Genomic DNA, 22961 nt, shown 5'->3' on the forward strand with positions numbered 1-22961 from the left:
ACTATGCTACATACCCAAGTGCCTTAACACTGGCTGATGCTAACCTGGCATAAGCTTCATTATGGGCACTGATCCTCTAGTGGCTGTATCCACATATAATCAAATCTACAAACAGTTATAGAGATGCATGTTATCTAAACTATACAAGTAAACTTTGGAACAAATTTTCCCTTTCATCTTATGTCCACTTCAAACAGCAGACATGCATTTTAGCATGCATTAAAAGAATATTTCACATGACAATGACATGTAAATGCTGTTGTAGTGCAACACAAAGCTTGCTTGACGTTTCCATATGTGCTTTTCCAAATTACATCCACATTTTGCAGCTGACTGCAATATCCAAATATTTACTGTTAATAAGTAGATATGAACTATTAGTATGTTGATACTATTTGTGTGAGGCCCACATTGAGTTAGCATGGGAGTTTATGGCTTGCTGATTACTGATATTTTACAAGAGGGAATAACGAAATAATGAGTGTGACCTAAAGTGGATTCTTCACAATGTTTTGGCCACTGGTAACACGACAGGCAAAGTGTGCCTGTACACTGATTGAGGGCTTTGAACAGTGGTAAGAAAGCACCAATAAAGAAATACAGTTAGGTAGAATTTATGGTATTGCTTCACATAACAAAAAGGGGAAGAGAGAGAGGCTGGTAATTATTTGGAGCATTTCAATATGATGATATTCAAATGACAAATGTATTAATTGGTAGGTGATTTATTGCAAAAGAAAGCTATACAATACTATATTCCGCCTAAAACTGCTACAACGGAGCTTAAGAAAATTCTGGGAGAAATAATCATCTTTCAGCAAGGATTATTACTTGTAGGTGGGGATTGGAATATGATTCTCAACAATGAAGATGCGTCCAGGGGAGCCAGAAGGGAAAACATAACAAGGGAGGGTAGATTTTTAAAGAAATTTATGAAGATATTTGGCATGCAAGATGTGAATTCAGTACTAGGAGTTTGAAGTGAATTTACATAATATTCCCCAAGATACAAAAATTGGGCAAGGTTAGACAGAATTTACATTTCAGAGGAACATGTGCATTTAATTGAAGGTCTTGATATGTACCCAATAACTATTTCAGATCATGTGCCACTAATAACTAAAATGAAAACAAAGGGTAATGAAATAAAAATGAGACACTATCTTTTAAAAAGAGAAGGATTTAAGGAATGGGTAGTGGAAATTATTTAGAGAAGATAGAAATTTCTTCTGAAAATATAGCTAGGTAGGATAAAATTAAACTGGAGTTAAAATAGGGGATGAAATAAGAGAAAGGGAAAAATGGTTAAGAAGTAACAAGAATAATTTAGAGGGACTGACAAAAGTATTGCAAAATAGGGGGAATTTCACAGAACAAGAACAGGAATGACTGCAGAATACTAAACAGAAAATAAGGGATTACCTCGATAATATGCATGAGTTTGAAAAGACTGCTGTTAAGCAACTGTTTTTTGATGATAACCCTACAGCACAAAAACGTTTAACACGACGACTTAAGTAAGAAAAAGTAGAAAGGGCGGTTATCAAGCTTAGGGAGCCTATAACAAAGAAGATAACAAGGGATCCTGTAGAAGTATTAGAAACATTTTGGAAATGCTATGAAAGTCTGTATAAAGCAGAGAAATATGGAAATCAAGAAAAGCTACAAATGGAAATGTTTATTACAGAATTAAATATGACAATGTTAATGGTAAAGGAGGCTCAATTACTAACAGAACAGGAGATAAGGGTGACATATAACCAATCCATAGGAAAGGCCCCAGGAATAGATGGCATTCCTGTGGATGTTCGGAAGCTAGGATAAAAACCGATAAAGATCTGGAAGGTGTCGTTTAACATTATTTTAAGAAAAGTACCAACATCCTGGAAGAAACCGGTGGTAGTTATAATACCTAGAGAGGGTAAAGATCTATCAGATCCCACTTCATTTAGGCTAATTTCAATACTAAACCATGACTATAATGAGTTTGGCTAAAAGAATGGCATAAATGATGCCAAAATTGATAATTATTGCCAATATTGATAAATTGATTGCACATAGCACTATCACTGCTCTACTATCCTTTACTGACACTATAAAGAAAGCTTGTGACTCAGGAAACTGTCTCTCTTCTCTGTTCTTAGATCTATCCAAAGCCTTTGATATGGTTTCCCACCCCAAACTCTTATCCCAATCATCTCTTCTGTCAAATAAACTATAACTTATTTTTACTTATCGGTCAGCACTGGGGTATCCCAAGGCTCAATACTAGGTCCACTCATCTTCAACATTTTTATTAACCATCTTAATACTGCCAACAAACAGGCCACCCTAATGTAATATGCCAACAACTCAACATTAATCTACAATGCCAGGAATCTTTTTCATCTACAGAGCTCAACTCAAGAAGCATTCAATTCCACTGAGTCTTGGCTTACCAACAACCATCTACTACCAGATCTAAAAAAAAAAAAAATAGATAAACTTCTACTTTTACCAAAACAATTTTCTCCAGATACTTCTAACTTTGCTATTACTTCGCTGAGCAATAATTCAATCAATGTGGTCTCATACACAAAACTGTTAGCTGTAACTCTCAACAAGAATTTAAGTTTGGCCTGCACATCAGCAACAACATAAAAAACAAATCAAAAACTGGGCATGATGTATAGGGCTAAGAAATTCATATCCAACTCTGCAAGAGTAACCCTTGCCACCACCTATCTATTACCCTCCCTTCTATATGCTTCACCTATCCTAACCAATCTTCACTCTTCACTCAATGCAAAACTTAGCCAATGTTATAATAAAATAGCTAAATTTGTCACAGGCCAAGCCCACTGCTCTGCTCTCAAGTCCCTTAATTGGCTCAAACTACCCCATCTTCTCACCTTATATCAACTAACACACAAAATACTGTACTACAACTCATTTTAACAACTACATCACCACTACTTCAACACTATACTCCACCTCGTAACCTATGCTCTTCTCACAAGTATCTACTATCTATTTACAAACCTCAAAGACCTAACAGTGTTAAGTCTGTACTCTCACTGTGTTGCCAGATCATGGAATAGCATTCCAGAATCAATCAGACTTATATCCCACTACTATTCCTTCAAGTCTAGGCTGAAGGAACATCTGACCAATAATTGGATCTGCTCATGCTCCACACCATCTTGGTACTTTTTTCTATTCCCTTCTCTCCAGCCCTAACGGACATTTTCTTGATCTGTCCTACTTCCCTTCCTGCATTACCTACTTTCTAACCTAGCCTTTCTATCACTGATTAACCTTCTAATGTTCCTTATTTCTATTTTTTACACTAACCTTTATCTACCCCAGAAATTATGACTGAAATTTACTACCCAAGTCTCTCGCTAGAAAGTGGATATAGTTTTTATGACTTATTACTTATTCTGTAATATATTTTTCATGCATTATTACACAACATACATACTAGAACTCTCTTCTATATAATGCATGTTCAACTTTATTGCTTACTTTCTTCTTTTATTGTATCTACAAATTGTACTCTTGTGTGATTGTTTTAGTCTTTGTAACCAATGTTGATTTGTAACTCTGTTTTAATTGTATTGTGGAGCTTTTCTACCCAGGCCTCTGCTGAAAATGCGTTTGTACCCAGTCGGACTTTTCTGGTAAACAAATGTCAAATAAATAAATAAAAGATATGGACCAATGTGGCTTTGTCGAGGGAAGGCAAACATCTGACAACATTAACAGAACACACAGAATAGAACAGAACAGAAATGATGCTGAGGGAAGATGAATGCAAGAAAATACCACTGTTGTTTTGGTCTTGATGCAGAGAAGGCATTTGACAGAGTAAGCTGGGACTTAAATACTGGGAAGTAAATACTGCGGGTAGAAATAGCCAGGGAATTGTTATGGCTAGGCTTGTATAGGCCCTAGGGCCGATAGCCTAATACCAACCTTTGAACCTATGAACCTATGACTTCATGAGCACTGGATGCATTTCCATTCCCTGATAAAATTATAAGGTTGATTAGGAGGATATATATGGGATCAGAAGTGAAAATTTAAATGGATGGGATCCTCTCTGATAATTTTTGCTTGAGCAGAGAAACCAGGCAGGGGTGTCTTCTCTCCCCTTTGTTATTTGCATTATATTTAGAACCACTGGCAAAGAAAACAAGGGACTCAGAAATTCAAGGATATAATTGGTATGGTAGTCAAGAAAAGCCGGCTCTATTTGCAGATTATATTATTTTACAGCTGACCAAACCAGAAAGGGACATTACAGTGTTGTGGGAACATATTGAGGCAGTTTCATATGTTTTCAGGATACAAGATTAATGAAGCTAAAACAAAGGCAAAAAGAGGTAAATTACATACCCACACATGAATTGGTTGGTTCAGCGATATCCATATTTATGGGGACACGATAAATGACGCATTTAAGAGTATGGATTAAAATGATTTTGGTGTAGCAGCTAACAATATGTAGGAAGAGACTAAAAAGATAATAAAAAACTGAGAAAATGAAAGCTCTGTTACATGGATATCAATAGCAAAATACAAGCAGTTAAAATGTTTTTAGTCCCTTTAGTTTTATACACAGGTCAGGCATATATATATATTTTTTTTTTTTATCAACCAGAGGAGAAGTTGTGTATAGCAATTAATAAAAGGCTGAAGAATTTTATCTGGGAGGATAAAATGGCAAGAGTCAAGTGGGATAAGCTTATCTTTCCAACAGAACACGGCAGACTGGGATTACCCAATTTGAAGAGGTATGTCAGAGCAACACAATTAAGGCTCCTATGCACAGCACAAGCAGAAAACTATAAATCAAAGTGGAAAGAGATGATGATGAAACAGAGGGAAAGTTCAAGAAACAAGGAGAGACTGGGACTTTGGATGCAGACCTTTAAGGAGAATAACAATAATCATACAGAATATTACATTCATAAAGTAGCAGAAAGTATTCTAAGAAAGTACAGTTGTGTACACTTACCATAAATGTAGATGTTCGAGTATATTCACTGTTGCAGTCATTACATTTGGGTAATCTGCTGGCACGTTGCCCTCAGTCGGCCTGATTAACAAAGTCTTGGGTCCAGCATCGGTTGCTGTCCCTTCTTCCATGACGTCAGGTGTATAAAATATGCAGCCAACGCCATTTTCATCAGTTTTTCTTGCCCCAGATGTCAGGTGCCCCCCAAATGGGGAACAAAATATATATATCTATATATGCATGCAATTTAGAACACAAAAAAATTAGACCTCCAAATAAAAGCCAATACAACAAAAAGGCTTTTGAGCATAGTAAAAGAAAGAAGAGGTATAAAAAGAAAAGTAGGGGGCTGGCGGGTGGGTAACCAGGACTGCAACAGTGAATATACTCGAACATCTACATTTATGGCAAGTGTACACAACTGTACTATGTTCTTCGTGTTTCACTGTTGCAGTCATTACATTTAGGTAGAATCCCAAAGCTATGGCTGGGAGGATGGAATTATACAGCATTAGGAGCAGCTATAAGGCCCTGCAGGACAGCAGTGGCAAAGCCTGCTCTGGATTTAGAGAAGAGAGGTAAATGGTAATGTTTGGTGAACCTATGAACTGAGCTCCAGGTAGCAGCTTTTAGAATGTCTCTGGTAGGAACCCCTCTGAGAAAGGCTGCAGAAGTAGATGCAGCCCTGGTGGAATGGGATCTGATCCCCTTGGGAACAGGTTTACCATGATGCATGTAGCAGAAACGAATGCAATGGCTTATCCATTTTGAAATAGTCTGCTTTGAAATAGCCTTTCCCTTTGCCCCTGCACCAAATGTGACCAGTAGTTGCTCAGATTTTTTTTAAGAGATTTTGTCCTGTTTAAGTAGAATCTTAGTTGTCTGTGTACATCCAATGAATGCAGAATCCGCTCCCCCTTGTTCTGTGAATTTGGGAAAAAGTTTGGCAGATGAATGGTCTGATTAAGAGCCACACTAGATACCACTTTAGGCATAAAGGATGGATTGGTCTTGAGCGACGCCCTGGCCGGGTAGAAAATATTAAAAGGCTCTACTGCCATGAGAGCCTGTAGTTCTGAAATCCTTCTAGCTGAAGTGACTACTAAAAGAAAAGCAGTCATCCAAGAGAGAAAGTTTATGTCTGCAGTAGCAGCTGGCTCAAAATGAGGTAGGGTGAGCTTTTCCAACACAAAATTGAGGTCCCATGCCGGAGTTGGTGCTCTCCTGGGAGGTCTTAAATTTTTGGCCCCTCTGAGATACTGCTTTAGCAGGGGATGAGAAAAGAGGGGAGGCTCTGTGTTGTAATGAGCTGAAATGGCAGAGGCATGGATTTTTATGGAAGAGAAAGATAGGCCCTTGTGAAGCATCTCAGTTAAATATTGCAGAATCTGAGGAATATTGGGCATTGCTGTGCTTATTCCTTGTGTCTGGTTCCAGGCACAGAATCTTTTCTATTTATCAGCATAAGATATTCTAGTATTAGGCCTTCTAGCCTCCAAAATGACATCCATCACAGGTTTGCTGAGAGATGTAACTGGTGAAATTAGTTGATTAGCCATGCTGCAAGATTCAGAGTTTGGAGCTGAGTGTACAGAATTTGATAGTTCTGCTGAGACAGTAGATAAGCTATCTAAGGCAGGTACCACGGAGGAAGGTGTGACATACTGCATAGGAGCGGGTACCAGTGTTGGCGAGGCCAGTCTGGAGCAATCAGAATCATTTTTGTTTTTTCCTGTCTGACTTTTAGTAATACCTTGGAGAGCAAAGGCAGAGGGGGAAAGGCATAGACTGATAGGTTTTTCCAGCTGAAGGATAGAACATCCACTTTCCAAGCTGTTTTGTGACGGCTTCTTTCACAGAATTTGTCCAACTGATAGCTTTGGGGTGAGGCAAAATGTCTGGGCTCCCCCCTTTGCATGTCAACATGCTGAAGATTTGTGGATCCAGTTTCCATTCGTGTAGGTCTGTAAGATTTCTGCTTAGTGTGTCTGCCAGAGTATTTTGCTTTCCTGGCAGGAACTGAGCTTGTAGATGTATTTGGTAAGTCAAGGCTGTATTCCACAAAGCCATGGCTATTCTGCAAAGGAGGTAGGAATGGGTACCCCCATGCTTGTTTATGTACCACATGACTGTGGTGTTGTCCGTCTTTATCAGTAGTTGTTCTGGATGAAGAAAGTCCTTGAAGGCTGTCAGAGCATTCTGTACAGCTAGCAACTCTTTTTGACTGATATGCAAGTGCATTTGATTTGGGCTCCATTCGGCCTGAATGCATCCCTGCCAGATGCACCCCCCCCCCAAGCATCATCTGATGAGTCTCTATTCAGGGTTTGGTTGGCAGGGGGTGGAATGAATGACAGTCCCTTGTCTTGGTGACAGGCCTCTGCCCACCATAGGAACTCTTGCTGCAGGCAAGGAATGATAGGAATCATTGTTTCCAGGCTGTGACAATGTTGACTCCATAAGCTTTTTAGGTACCACTGAAGTTTCCTCATATGCAGTCTTGCATATGGAATTAGTAGAATGCAGGAAGCCATGAACCCCAAGGCCTGCAGAATTTGCCTTGCAGATAACTGTGTTTTTGTGGCCACTTGGTTGAAGTAAGTCATCAGTTGGATTTGTTTTTCTGGCTTGAGGTAAGTGCAGAGAACTGGTGATGCAAATAGCCTGCTTTGAAGTGGAGGTTTCTTCTGCAAGATTCCCTGATTTTGATATGCAGGTAAGCCTCTTTTATGCCTAGAATTACCAACCAGGCATCTTTGCCTAGCATAGACAGTAACTGTTGTAGAGTCAGCATCTTGAAGTTTGGAATGTCCAGAAATGTATTTAGAATGGATAAGTCCAGAATTGGGCGTCATAATTTGTCTTTTCTGGGTACCAGGAAAAGTCTTGAATAAAAACCTTGTCCCTTTTCCTTTTCTGGTACTGGTTGAATAGCCTCCATATTCATGAGGGACATAACTTGCTTCTGGGCCTCCACCCATTGATTTGGAGGCAGATCTGGCCATCCGTTTGGGATTGGCAACGTGTGGAAATGAAATCTGTATCCCAGGGATACTATATTTAAAACTCACTTGTCCTTTGTAATTAGATGCCAATTTTGTGCATGAAGTGCTAGTTTTCCCCCCAAAGGGGCTGCCAAAAGGTAAGTGTTTGGAGATGGCAGAGGAAAGTCATTGAGACTGTTTACCGTAGGGAGGTGCCTTGCTACTTCCAGACTTGGAGGTGGAGGCACCCCATTGTTTTGTTCTGTAAGTTCCTTGTGACTAAAACCTAGAGCCTTTAGAGTGTGGGTTTGACCTGAGCGACTCTGGAGGATACTGGAAAGGACCAATTCTTAGTAGGCCAGTGCCTACTGAACCTGGGTGGCTGCACTTGTAGGAAATCTTTTACAATTTGCATAGATTTTACTTTGTCTTCCATCTTTTTCAAAACAACTTCTGCCTTATTACCAAATAGACTGTCCTGCTGTAAAGGAGCATCCAACAATTTTGCTTTAACATGATAAGGCAGATTTTGCTCCTTGAGCCAAGCATGCCTTCTTATCACAGATCCAGTTACAGCGGCCCTGCAAGAGGCCTCCAAGGAATCAAAACCACATTGCAAAGTATGCTTTCCAACTTGTTCAGCTGAATGCAATAAATCCTGTAACTCTATTTTCCACACAGTCAGAAATCAACATAATTTTCTGTTTAAGTAAGCCCATGACATGTTGCTGATATTTAAGCATATGAAATTGACAGTTTAAAGCCCTGATTGCCAAGGTTGCAGACTTGTAAATCTTCTTACCCCATCTATCCAGCGCCCTGGAGTCTCTATCAGAAGGGGTAGGATTTTTAGCAGTAGAAGCCTTAACATCATTGGGACCCTGAGAAATGGTTTCAGGGTCAGCAGTAGGGTTTTTAAAAAAGGAATTTGTGGGAGTCAGGAACCCTGTAATATCTGTCTGGCTTACTAGGAACCGGAGGCAGGGAATCAGGAGCCATGCTGGATTCTGAAAAAACATCAACAACAATGTCTAGAACAGGAGGTATGGCCAAAGACCTATGCTGAGAAAGAAGGAGGAAATTCCTAAGCCTCATTTTAGATTCTGAAAAATCCTGACTCTCCCAATGAAAATGTTTCCTTAAGGTATGCAGAGTTTCTCTAAAAGAAAAATCCTCAGGAGGAGAAGCAGAAGGGATGGATTCTTCTGCATCAGAGTCCTCATACTGTGGAATAGATAATTCCTGATCAGAAGAGGAAACAGAAGAAATGGAAACCTGATCTGAAGATTCATAATCAGTGCAGGAGGGGGTTGGGAACCCCTGATCAAGGTAATTAAATCCTCAGCAATTCTGATAATTTGTTTTTTAGGCATAGGAGCCTGTGCACATGCCCAAGCTTCAGTTTTTTAGACATAGAAGCTGATTTTGGCCTAGGTTTTGGAGATGGCGACGGTTTAATATACACATCTTTAGGCACCCTCAGAAACCGGTGCCTGCTCAACGGCTCCGGACCCATCTAAGGTAGAGACATCCATGGGTTCAATACTTAAAGTATCTCGCGGCATACCGGACTCTGACTGGGTATCAGTAGAAGCCTGCGAATCAAAAGTAGCGGGTATCAGGGTCTGCTAAAGCGCCTCACTGAGTATCGGCGAACCGGAGACTGGCTTAGGAGAAGCTTTGTCATCGGTTTTGGACCTCGATGGTCTGTCTCTGTCTTTTTCTTTGTGTTTTTTGTGTATTCCGGTTGTCGGATTGCTAACCAACGACATTTCTGGATAGTTAAATCTTGAGCCAAAATATTTAGATGTAAAAATATTCTGACGCTTAATAGTGCGTTGGTTAAATTTAGCACAAAACTGACAACAAGGCACGTTGTGGTCAGGGTCTAGGCAAGGAATACAGTACAAATGAAAATCCTTATGAGGTATTTGCTTCCCGCAAGTAATACAATTATTAACTTTTACTGACATCGGTAAGGAGCAAAAAAAAGTTTCCCCAACGGGGTACTTAGCTTTAGGTTGAAAACATCGTTTCTGAAACTCGAAAACAAAAATTTCAAGAGTCGGCTGACCGGCACTTGCGAACTGCTTCTGCTTCGGGCACTGCGCGCCAAGAAAGACTGATGAAAATGGCGTCGGCTGCATGTTTTATACCCCTGATGACCTGACGCCATGGAAAAAGGGACAGCAACCGACGCAGGACCCAAGACTTTGTTAATCAGGCCGACTGAGGGCAACCTGCCAGCAGATTATGACTGCAACAGTGAAACACGAAGAACATCTATGCTAACACGGGAATATAGAAAGAAGATTATGCCAATAGGGATGACTGCAATTAGGGACACAGACAATAGGAAAACGGGGCTGGAATTTATTGCAGAAGACTGGCAAAGGAACCAAAGTATAGGGAGCAAATAGCTAGAGGGGGAAAGGTAATAGAATGGGAAGACACCAAGAACTTATTTGGACTGCAGATTAGGGATTGCCTTCCTGAACAAGGATCAATATCAGAGTATAGGCAAAGAGAAAGAAATAGGGGGGTGGGGTCCTAAACAAAAGCGTAAGAAAAAATGTACAGCCGCAGAAGCAAGACCAATAAAACAAAATAAAATGTTAGGAAATCCAACAACAGCAGTGGTGAACCAACACTTTAATAAAATAAAATCAGATCAGATGAAGTCTCCTTGACGAGACTAAAGCGCTTATCATTGTACACCATTTTATTTTATTTTATTAAAGTGTTGGTTCACCACTGGCATTGTTGGATTATCTAACAATTTATTTTTGTTTTACTGGTCCTAAACAAAAGACCACCACTGTTAGAGTTTTTATTGGAATCTAGAACAGTTGCTGTTAAGAAAGAAATAATTAGCATGGCATACAAAATATCGTGTGATAACTATAAGAATTAATCAGAGGAAGTTAGAGAGACTAGATAAGCAATTCACAAAGAAACAATTGGGGATATATATATATATATATATATATATATATATATATATATATATATATATATATATATATATGTCTTCCAAATATGCAACCAAGTCTAGAAGATGCAGGATCTTTGCTTGGAAGTGTTTACATAGATATTTTATACCCCAAGTAGATGCCAAAGAATTTTTCCTCAGGTAGACAGCAAATGTTGGAGGTGTGATGTGGAAGAAAGAGGTAAATGGGAACATATCTTCTGGGAATGTAATAAGCTGGCAGATTTTAAAGATTCCCTGCAGACTATTCTTTTGAAGATACTGGGTGAGAAACTGGTGTAATTAAGGAAATGATTTTTTGAGCTATGATACAGAATCGGAATTGCCTAGACATAGTAAGGCCTTGTTAAGTCTAACTACGACGTCTGTCAAAAAAGCAATAACTAGAAAATGGAAATCAAAGTCTAAACCAACTTTACTAGACGTAGCAAATATAGTAACAGAGATAAAACAACTGGAATTGGGATCTTTAGAAAATGGTAGAAGCAAATTCCATAAGAAAAATGGGAAGTGAGGGATCAATACATGCAGAGGAGGAACAATATTTAAAAGAAGACAGGATCTAAATGGGCTATGTAATGCCTGACTGACGATGACTGGATATATTATAAGCGATGTATAATGTTTGCAGCTACAGTTGTATCAACATGGTTTGTAATGTATAATGTTGGCAACTGAAATTGTGCCGGTATGATTTATTTTCATTTACATAAATGTAAGATTGCCTATGTCATACGTGACAATTTAAAAAAGATATTTCTTGTTTTAAAAAAAATACTATATTTAACCGACGTTACATTTATCTGAGATTGGGTCCTGATGGATTTCATGTGACATACATCTAAGGTGTTTTTACTGCTATTTTGCTGGAAGAGATAAGTCATATTGGTTTTATGTACCCTGGCAGAAGAACCTTGAATGGCTGTGTGTAGTTCTGCCTTAGCTGGTTTATGATTCATCTTAAATGTAATATGTTTAGATTGTGTCAAATATGATGAGGTGTTGCTGCTTGAAGGATGCACTGAATGACGGGTTTTAAGCTATAGGCTTGTGATACTGGTTGCAGCTCAAAACTTTTGATGGGTAAGAAAACACTGAAAGCACAATATACCGAAAGCATATTTGATTGAATAATCATTCTATTAGTGTCTGTAAGAAGGAATATACAGGAAACTGAATGGTTGACTGAAAAGGTTATAGTGGTTGGTGTGTGTATATGACAGTCTTCATGGGTTAGGATAAAAAAAAGGGAAGATTTACTATTTTGCATGTTTGGTGTTGAGTGTGTTCTGTGACCTTTTGTCTTGTGTAGTGGTGGTGTTCGGTAAAGGGTTTTTAGTAACGTAATTTGTAGGGTAAGGGTTATCACACACGGTTAAGGTACTTCTTACTCATGCTTGCTAACCCTAATCAAACCCCTGCTCCAACTCTTAACCCTACACAACTTTACCAAAAACCCTTACCCTAAAAATCAACTACCAAGATGACATCTAGTCTTGGTTTTACAGTTGGGGTGTATAATGCAAGTATATTTTTAGCTGGATAGAAATATTTGACATTTTGAGATTCAACAGTATGAGTTTTCAGTGTTTTTTAAAACATATTTTCATGTTCAATATTTCAAGTTTTAAATAGTTCACGACAAACATGACATCAGATATAAAAAATATCCTAAGTACAGCCGTGTTAAGAATGCTGTTCAATATATTAAGATGTAGTATTTTCAAATCAGTGTTTAAATAATGTATACAGAAAATTGTAAGTGTTACTGTTATGTTATGTTCCATGTTTATCTGCTGAAAACGTAAGATAAGATGCACCCTCACACCCATTTTTTTTAATTGTAGTATAATACAGACACTTTACAAAAAAAAACTGAGGGGCTTGGGACACTAGGAGATACATATCAGAAGCATGTCAGAAGACATGAAGAGGTTGAAGGAAGGACAGACACCCAGAAGGTTAGCTGCAGATACTCAGTCTTAACAGTATTTGCTCATATATAACTTTTATGTAAAACTGTTCTGCATTACATGGACTCTACTGTGCAACAGAACCCAGATCGTAACTTATATTGTCCTAGGAACAGTACACATACCTAGTTAACAAAATTAAATAAAAATAAAACAGGTGCAAGGAACTTTTTTGCTGGCTCACCTGCATACTATGAGCCAAGCTACTGAAAAGGGGCTCTGTTCTACAATAGTCTGTAGTTCAGATCCATGCCTCAGGGTAGCATCATCTAAACTGATTTACTTGAGTTGGATCACTCCCCAATATCTAGTCTTTACAGTAGTACTACTAAACTTTCCACCTGCATTTCATAAACAGAATACAGGGTCTCTGATGTATAGCTCCAAATATACAGGTGTTAAATGACTCAAAGGGATCATAAGATGCAGTCCACCCAATGTAGCTAGCTTGGAAATTCTATACCTCGACTTGTTTGGGGCTGATCAGGTCTTCTGTGATATTCAACTGTAGTTCAGCCTTAGAAACCTAAGCAAAGTTAATACAGGCTTTTGTGAACACTTTCATAAAACATAAAAACTTCATTCTAACTGTGCATACCTTAATTAAGATAAATGACTTGAAGACATCTGCACAGCAATGCAACAGAAAAACAGTTTTAACACAGGACAGTCTTTAAACAGGAGCTTTTCGTTCATATGTGAATCTAGCACCACACTCATAGGTCATAAACACAAATCTGTAGAGAGACTTTCAGTGACAGATGTTGTAATGACTCATGAATATCACGAGGAAAGCCGGTGAAAATCTGCACTGTATGTTCAGATATTTTAAGCATACATTTCTAAATGCACTGCCATTTTTTTTTAAATGGTCTCCCAAGCTTTTATATACCTAGGTATTAATGATACCATCAGCATGATGCCCTCAGAGGTCTGAGACTAGATAAGGCAGGTCTTAAAACTCCTAAAATTTTTGTGTGATTAAATGTGAACTGCAAATGATGATGTTACACTTTAAAAGCAATTTTGTAGGGTCGGGGGGGGGGGGGCAAGACCTTCCACACCCATCTACTTATCTAACTCTGAGATCGCTCTGTCTTGGAGAAATGGGAATTCTTTAAGATATAGCCATTTTTAACTTGGTATACACTCTCCCCAATGATGCTTAAATGTATCTGATATTCAGAGGAGCAGACTTAGCTCCCCTCTCATAACAGGATCCAATCAGCACATTTCTAACCATACATAATCTCAATTTATTCGTGAAAGCCACGCATCAACAGCTAGTAGACCAATTAAGACTGGGGCAAGACATATGCCATGTTTTTGCACAGAAATCTAACTATTCTATGAGAAGCATCGTACATGACTTACAACAGGATGGACAAAAGTTTTATTCACAATGTCCAGTTAACCACCTGCATTAAGAGCATGTCCAGAAGGTGCTGCAAAAGATGTTAATTTCACACTAGGCATGCACGTCTATATGATGCATGCCTGTATACTCAGTGGGTTCTCTGTCAGGTCTATAATTCCTGCTAATCCACATCGAAGAATCCTGAGTAGACCTCTATCACATACCAGTTGAGCCCAACTAGATCCACAAAAGCAGTATTTATTAAGCTCAAAAATGATAAGACACTTTTTGTTAATCCATAATAGTTTACCTTCATCAGATGCACACTTCCTTAGAAGCAAGAGTTTAAATAACCCACTTATCACACCACATGATCTACAAAGATTGTTGGGAGTGGCAGCTAACACTCCTAAAAGGAACCCTTCCCTCTGAAGCACAAAAGCTAATTCTGTAACACAAAACAAAATATCCAGTTTGATAAAAATGTGTCAATGTATGCATATAAATGCATACAAGTGAATGATTCACTGAATGCAACACACTGCAGTTCAAAAATACAGAAATAAACAATACATATTTAAAATACCAATAGAATACTTAAAACAAGCACTGTTTTTCAAGCAAGCAAGCAACCATGTTACTGTTACACTAACATTTGATATAACAAGTGTTTACAGATACGCACATTTTCACCAAGTCTAAAAAACAAATTGTTAGTGTGATTCAATGCCTTTTAAATAATACCAAAGACAGTACCACTATAACAGCGCCACACAGTTACGGACGGTAGTACCCACTGTTTATCTATTTAATTTTTTCAGTTTTAAAATGCACATGATGGAACTAATTTCATTGATTCCAGGGTAATGGCAAGAATCTAATCTCAACTGCCATAGCAGTTCATTTCTTTCTAAACTAAGTGAGTCTGGTCCCCCTCTCCCATCATTCAAAAATTGGTCAACAAAAATTGGTCAATAACTCTGAATAGAAAGTCATGACCTGGATGTTCCATACTGTGTCTTGCTAGGGCATTTTTGATCTTATTTCGACCTATGCTGTAGATATGCTTGTACACACACTCCTGCAGCTTCCTGTCGGTCTTCCCGATGTAAAATGCGGGCAGCTTGTGCATGTTGCCATATAAACAACTTGTTTACTCTGGCAGTCAAATTTGTCTCTGATTTTATATTTCTGATCTCTTATTAAAAAGGACTGTCCAACTGCCACATATTTGCAATACCTACACATATTACATTTAAACATACCACACCTCGTGGTTGTAATCTTGGTTCGACTCCCCAAGATTTGTTTGAGATTATTGCCTCGTCTGTAGACAATTATAGGTGTCTCAGGAAGTTTCTCCCTTGGGTAGCTATCCTTCACAATCAAATCCCAATTTTTGCGGATGACAGACGAGATGTTCTCTGCATCCAGGCTGTATGAGAATATGAAGCTACAAATACTCAACTCTTGTCTTTTAATTATTTCAACACCTGGTTCATGTCCACAAACTTGTTTGTTTAAAATTGGTGGGTAAACACCCCTATCCCTTTTCATCTGTACTTCTTGTATTAAATCTTGAACTAGGTTAGATGGGTACCCCCTCCTCAAGAACATACCCTTCAAAAAATGACATTCATCAATAAAATCCTCATTCCTGGAAACCATTCTTGCAGCTCTAACCAGCTGGCCCTTCACAACAGATTTTTTCTGTGTGAAGGGGTGACAGCTGGTGAACTGCAAGAATGAGTTACAATATGTTTCTTTCCTGAAAATCTTGGCTATGTAGCACTTATTGTGGACATCTTTAATTAAGTCCACATCCAGGTACCCTATCCTGTTTTCTGCAAATACTGATATAAATTTTAAGAAGTCAGTTGTGGAGTTTAAATAACTTACAAGTTCCTGGGCGACTAAAGCATTACCCTTTAACACCATAAAGATGTCATCCAGGTATCGTGTATAGTATTGTATTTGATCCTGCCGGCAAGAGTTACCCAATACATATTCCCTTTCCCAGTGTGCCATGACTAAGTTTGCCAGGCTAGCCCCGCATGGTGAACCCATGGCTACACCTACTTTTTGTAAAAAGAATTTGTTGTTGAATGTCACAAAATTATATGAAAGAATTATGTCAAGGAGCTCACTCACCAGTTGAATTTCATTATTTGGTGCTTTTTTTGCTCAACATCATGGAGACCACCCACTCTATACCCACCTCATGTGGGATAGATGAATACAAGTCCTTGACATGGATGGTTAAAAAATTCAAATCTACACGGAAAGGAATTTGGTTAATACTGTTAAGGAAGGACCATGAATTCTTAGATATCTGGGGTTCTCGTCGCACATATTTCTTTAGAATTGTGTCTACAATTTTGGCACATGCACAGGTAATGCTGCCCCTAGCATTCACTAAGGGTCTATAATTCACATGGCTCAGTATTCTCTGGTCTGTTACATTAAGAAAACGCAAGACAAAATGCTTCAATACAGCTGCAGGGCCCTAAACAAACTGAAAGATAAATAATTAAATTAAAGGAAAAACAGCTAAGTGTGTTCTACAGGAGTGGTAGTGAGGAAAAAGAAAAAAACAGCCATCAGGAACAATTAGAGATTTAAACCAATGCATATAATAAATGCTATAGAAAAACAATCCACAAATCTGTAGTCCAAATTTATATGTATTTTGTATGATTTTCTTTTTGTTTTTTCAACAAATTTTTCCCAAAAAGATAACATAAGTGGTACCCAAAATAACTGCACCCCCCCCCCTCTCTCTCTCTATATATATATATATATATACATACATGTATTTCCTCAAAAGCAATGTGGGCCCAAAGAGGGGATGGGCCCCTGAAACACACCGGGGGGGGGGTGGTCTGTCTATAACATTTGTAACCTGAATTTAGTTAGGAGTTCTGGTTAGTGCCAGGCAGACAAAAAAAGTGGAATGAGGAATGCTAAGCAGCACTTTATTAGCTTTAATTCTCTGAGGGAAACAGTTTGGTGTTTCTTCTTTCTACAGCCCCCTCATGGAGGCCTGAGGTTCTAGCCCAGAAAGCTGCAAGAAACACACTGATATTTGCACTTCACATGTGAAGTTGGGGAGAAAGGCTGAGTTAAGGAAAACATTTTCTAAATGCTGCAGAAAAAGAGCCATACCATGACACAGCAGTTTCCCTAACTGTTCTACTTGGCTATTCAGAAAGAAGAGGGGCACCAGAATCTGGCAAGAGAGTCACAAAATAAAAGTGAAATAAATAGAAGATGGTAATCACTATAAACAATAAAAGGAGAGCAAGGCAGGCCATTTCATCCAAGACTATGTGATAACTACCACAGTACTGGGATGAACTACACACAGTAAAAGGAAGCTATGAATGATGAACAGTATAGGATATGTCCATGTCTACACTGGTTCTCATATAGAATAAACTACAATAGCAAAAAGTTGAAGTTAAATGATAATTCTGCAAGTGATTTAATAAAAATGTATTTTTAATTAAAAAATGTTAAAAACAAAAAGCACAAAGGTCACCAGCCAAGGAGTAAGGTAACTATATAGGTTGTAACCATAGAAAATAAAATTGGTGCAATAAGGATTATACAGCATCAGGTGTATGTATATAACCTAGTAATGTGGTGATCTGACTGACTGGCAGAATGAGTGACTTTTATTACACATCATAAGCTGTGTTTACTTCAGTGACCAGCTGTATTTTCATTCTAAATATTACACTGGGCCTCATGATAAAGAAATCTAAAGCAGTTTATTCTCTGCACTTTTTAAAAGAATAAATCGCCTCAGCTTTAATGTCAGGTTAAAATCCAAACTAAGGGCAACAGCTGATAACTGCACAACATTTTGGTGCAGAAGCTTATCTGTGGGCAGAAAAAAAGATACAAGCCAGAAAAATTACAGAAAAACAAAACTGGCAACAGGTAGGTCTGACACTCCCCAACACTGCACACATCTGTCAAAATGATTACTCAAGAAATCTATCAGCTCATCTGCAAAGCCAGCATGGCTTCTTACCTGAAACTGACAGAGTCCGTGATCGCACTCCCTGCTTTTCGTTGTTTGCAAGCCTGTAAAACAAAGGTTTGAATTGATGAATGCTGTACATTCTCTAAAGCTGAAACATACTATGAATTCATTCTTTCTGCCCAGAAGCAAACTTACTGTAACTGGCAGGACTAATCCATTTCCCGAAGAAGAGTAGGTTAGGGAAATGAAGCAATGGAAGCTACCATCAAGTGTTTGGCATGAGTGGGAGTTGATTTGGGGGAGGGGTTAAACCAATAGAATTACAGAAGGCAAGTTCTTCACAGCACACACACAAATTCCAAACAACTCTGCCAAAGTTGAATGAAAGTTGTGTCAAGTTTATTAAGGATTGAAATCTGATCTGTTGGAGGAACGTCCATCCAGATGTAAAATGCTTCGGCTTTAAACTATTTTTACCTTATTTGACCAAAGCACTGGATGCTCCAGTGCTGACATTGAAATATTATGGACTACTAACTAGGCTGCACAAAAAATGAAACTTGCAGAAAAAAATTAAGAGGACACTATTCTCTTCAGTCTATCAAAGGCAAACAATAAACTTGTCATCTATTATTTCCTCAAAACTGCAATGACCTGGAAAATGCAGACATTCATTACTGATTAAGAAATACTGTCATTTGTCAACTCTGATTTAAACAGTAAGATGCTTCATTACTTTTTCATCTTGCAGCCTCCCCTTCAAGATCCTCTTAACACGTCATTCCCTTCAGGAAGCAAATGAAACCCTTAATGCTGTTCACACCGCAGACAGAGCATGCATTCACTTGCTCTCCAAAGTAAACTGGTGATTACTACTGCTTTAGAGTGCCAGATGCACAAAAACAAAACCTCTCCCAGCTCTCAACTTAAAATGCCTGAGGATATGTAGTGTTTCTATTTACATATTATGACTTTCACCTTGTCTGTTGTATGAAGAAAAAATTATGAAAATACTTTCATGCTGGTATTAGTAAAACAGCAGTATTACTGTCATGATTACCTAAGGTCTGAGTTAAGGATAGTTAAAGTCACGAGGAAATGCAAGCACAGAAGCATCACAGACTCAAAATGTCTTCGTTTTTTTTTTTCTGGAAGTCATAACATCGATCTACTTCTGCTGCAGTACTAATAGCAGGGTGAGCATAGCTGGCTATGCGATTTGTAGTACTTAGACTTCGTAGGATGGAGAACATAAGTTTATACAATACTATAAGCTTGTACAAGTTTCTGTAGTGCAAGGATTCCTGTAATTATGCTTCAAAAAAGGGAAAAAGATATGTTGACACTTACATATACGTGTTTGTGCTCCTTGTCACTACCATAAGATTCACACCTAGAATAATGCATACATATAAAATTGTCTACTATCACACACACCTGTCAAAATATACATTTACATATGCATACCTGCACACCATTACTGCTATTACAAAGGGTGCACATCTACTTGTGTGCATGCCTGCAGACCGTGCTTTCATAATATACCTCACTTGAAAAGATGCCTGCATACCTCTGAAAGCTAGTTTGCATTCTTACACATGTACCATTTATGTGTAAGTATACATATAATGTCTTTAAAGGTACACAGGCATCTGCACAAGGTAAGAATGGTACTACTGCTGTAACATGGATGTTTCATGAATACACATGCATACACTTTTACTGTTACTGCCATAAGACAAATTTGCTTAAACATATACATTTAAAGCATTCTTGATCATGTCATAACATACCGCACATGTACCCATTTGTTAGTATACTTTTACTACAGTATGCACATTTGTACTTTGGAGCCACCCAGACCCATAAAAGTGCCACAGCAGACTACACAGACAGACAGACACACACACACACACACACACACACACACACACACACACACACACACACACACACAAAGACTTGATATACAACAACTAAAAATCATCCTGGGGAAAAATAGTACTAAAGTGATACTGATCCATGGACAATAAATAAAGTCAAAGAAGTAAATAAAGAAGCAACAATAAGTGTGTGGGTGCCAAAGTGATTCACATTGTTGGCTTTGCTGCCACACAAATCTCAGTACTTCAGATTTTGGTTAAAGTGTCCTTGGTGCAGAGTCTGTATGTCCTCCCTTTGACACTAGGGTTTTTTTTTCGGGATATGCACCATCATCCCGAAAGTCAAACAGCAAATGATCAAGCTACCTGTACATATACATGTAGTGAATGACCGAGTGTTTCTGTGTGTTCTGCTGTGGAACAGTGCCCTTTCCAAAACTGTTTTCTGCCTCAAAGCCATTGCCTGCAGGGGCAGACTATGGTTCCAAATAGGCCTACAGTACATATAATGGGTAACAGGGAATAAATGAGTGAACTGTAGTAGTAAAATATAGCTGCAAAGAAGGAACTAAGGTTAGAACACATAACCTGAATTTAAGATAGCAAGGGGATGGGGGAGACACAAACGGATGAGTCATGATTCTCACCTTTTTCTCTCTTTTCTGCAACTTCTAAGCACGGTTGAGACCATCCCTCTCACGAGGAATTGAACTCAGACACTGCCCACTGGCAAAAACAGTGGCAGAAAGTAAATGATTTTAAAAGCTATTAGATACTTCAGACATCACCTATAAACAAAAAGGGTAGCAGCACAAAGTGTCTATAACAGTTTTAAAAGGACACTTTCTGCTTGTCTGGCAGTGGTAAGTGTTTTCCTGGTTTTCAAAGGCTATAAACACCAGCAAAAACTATTTGTGCGCCTACTCCTTTTTTTTTTTTTTTGCAACTGTTAGAACAAGAAGCAGACAAATCTCCATGCACTACTAATAATTATGACTGGGTCTCAGCAATCACAGCCCTTTTGTGTGTTTTTGATGTGGATGACAACAGTCACCCCTCTAGAGTTTTACTTTTGTAGTGAATTTCTTGGCATCCGGATACGGATGGCAAGAATTTCACCTCAACAGTAAGGCTCAAGAACTCAAAGTCTGTGGTTAGGATCAGAGACCAAATCTTAATTTTTAGTAGTGCATAAAGCTTTATTTGCTACATGTACTACTCGTTATAGAAGAAAAAAAAATGTGTGCATAGGAGTAAATGTTTTACTAGCTTTCAAAGTCAGTAAAGCAATTACACTGTTAAACAGAATTCTAAACAAATCCAAATATAATGAAGGAGAGCAAAGGATCAAAATCAGGGATAGCTTTTAAATATTGCTCCAATTCACTTAAAAGGTTGATGGAACAACAGGTTTTGCATCAACATGCACTTTTATGAACAATAATAAGTATGAAACTCTAATGTGTTGCAAAACTGTCTGACTATAATCCTCAGCAATTTACCAGAAAATCAAAACTTTTACGAGGGACAGGGCAAAACATAAGGCGAAATTTGGGACCATAACAACCTCTGAGAACACCGAGGGAAGCAAGGTCTGCAGAATCAACCTTTTCAACTTTTTTCTGATCAGGAATCGCTATAGCCTGAAGAGGTCCAGAATAGGTCCCCAAGGAAATCTTTCCTACAGATCAGGAAAAGTTTAAACCAGAATCCTGTCTCATAATGGAGGTGGGGGGGACATTTTTCTATCGCAACTGGAAAAAAAACACCTGGCCCAGTAAAGGATTTGCTAGGGAAAACCCATGTGGGAAAAAGAGAAGAATCCCACAAAGGGTGGAAAGGCCTTGAATTCTACCTTGGATTCAAAAGCAATTACATCCCGCTGCCAGTTCAAACTATTTGTTCCTGAAAAGGAAAAAAATAAGACAGTCTCAAGAAAATCACTGGTTCAAACAATGCAACTATAATAATCCACAAAATACACAATGAAAACCACAATTCCACTTAAATAAAACAATACATACATAAAAAACAAAACATTACAGTAAGCATTTCTGCCCTCAAATTTCAGACTGTGGCAAACGCACTGATTTTATACAAAGCTGCAAGTTAGTTATGTGAACAAAATAGGACAAATGATCACAAGGTTAATGAGTCAACTCCTTTTTAAACATACCTTGAAAGCTTTCCATGTCATTTAGATCTGGTGCTTGGCAAGGATTTCATTTCACTTGCCAGACATACTCTTTCCAGTCTAACAGTTCTACAGCTCCTTAGCAAGAAATTGCTTCTTCAGGTTGCTAGCCCCATATAAACAACATAGTTGATTCTGCGTTAAGCGAGTGGCCCTTATTAACTGACCTTTTAATATGTTTCTCACTACTCAAGAAAGATGCATACTGCTGTAGGATAGATAAACATTACTGAATACAGCTTTCCCTGACTTTAGACGCCTGCAGAACATCTACCTTTTTCTATAAATGTAAATCTAAAAAAGCAATTTTATGACTATCAAATTCATAGTAAATTTCATATACTCATTGCCCTGATTTAACATGGTAAAAAACTTAAGATCTTCTCTCAATCCAGTCCAGAGCATAAAAATGTCATCAATATAGTATTTATAAAATGGAATACGTGACTTACAAGAACCTTTAAAAATAGTCTCTTCTTCCAGAACTGTCATAGCTGGGGACCGCAGCAGCCTCCATAACCACACTAGTCTTTTGTCTTAAGATTTTTATCTTCAAAGGACACAAAACTGTATGGCAATAGCACA

General features: G+C 38.3%; 1 protein-coding gene across 11 annotated transcripts in view; it reads right to left on the reverse strand.

Moving 5' to 3' along the window:
• The window catches only part of PTK2 (protein tyrosine kinase 2), a 4250095-nt gene that overhangs the window by 1730186 nt on the left and 2496948 nt on the right, over positions 1-22961 (reverse strand). For 10 of the 11 annotated variants that reach the window (XM_044067250.1, XM_044067257.1, XM_044067247.1 and 7 more), the window contains one exon: positions 18348-18400. In XM_044067250.1, the coding sequence (XP_043923185.1) occupies positions 18348-18400 (53 nt within the window). Of the gene's footprint in view, positions 1-18347; positions 18401-18494; positions 18555-22961 lie in introns of those variants that run through there. The other variant, XM_044067258.1, reaches the window with a different exon arrangement.

Source organism: Protopterus annectens, chromosome 3.part1, assembly GCF_019279795.1.
Source record: "Protopterus annectens isolate FY-2018-M chromosome 3.part1, PAN1.0, whole genome shotgun sequence".
NCBI lineage: Eukaryota > Metazoa > Chordata > Ceratodontiformes > Protopteridae > Protopterus > Protopterus annectens.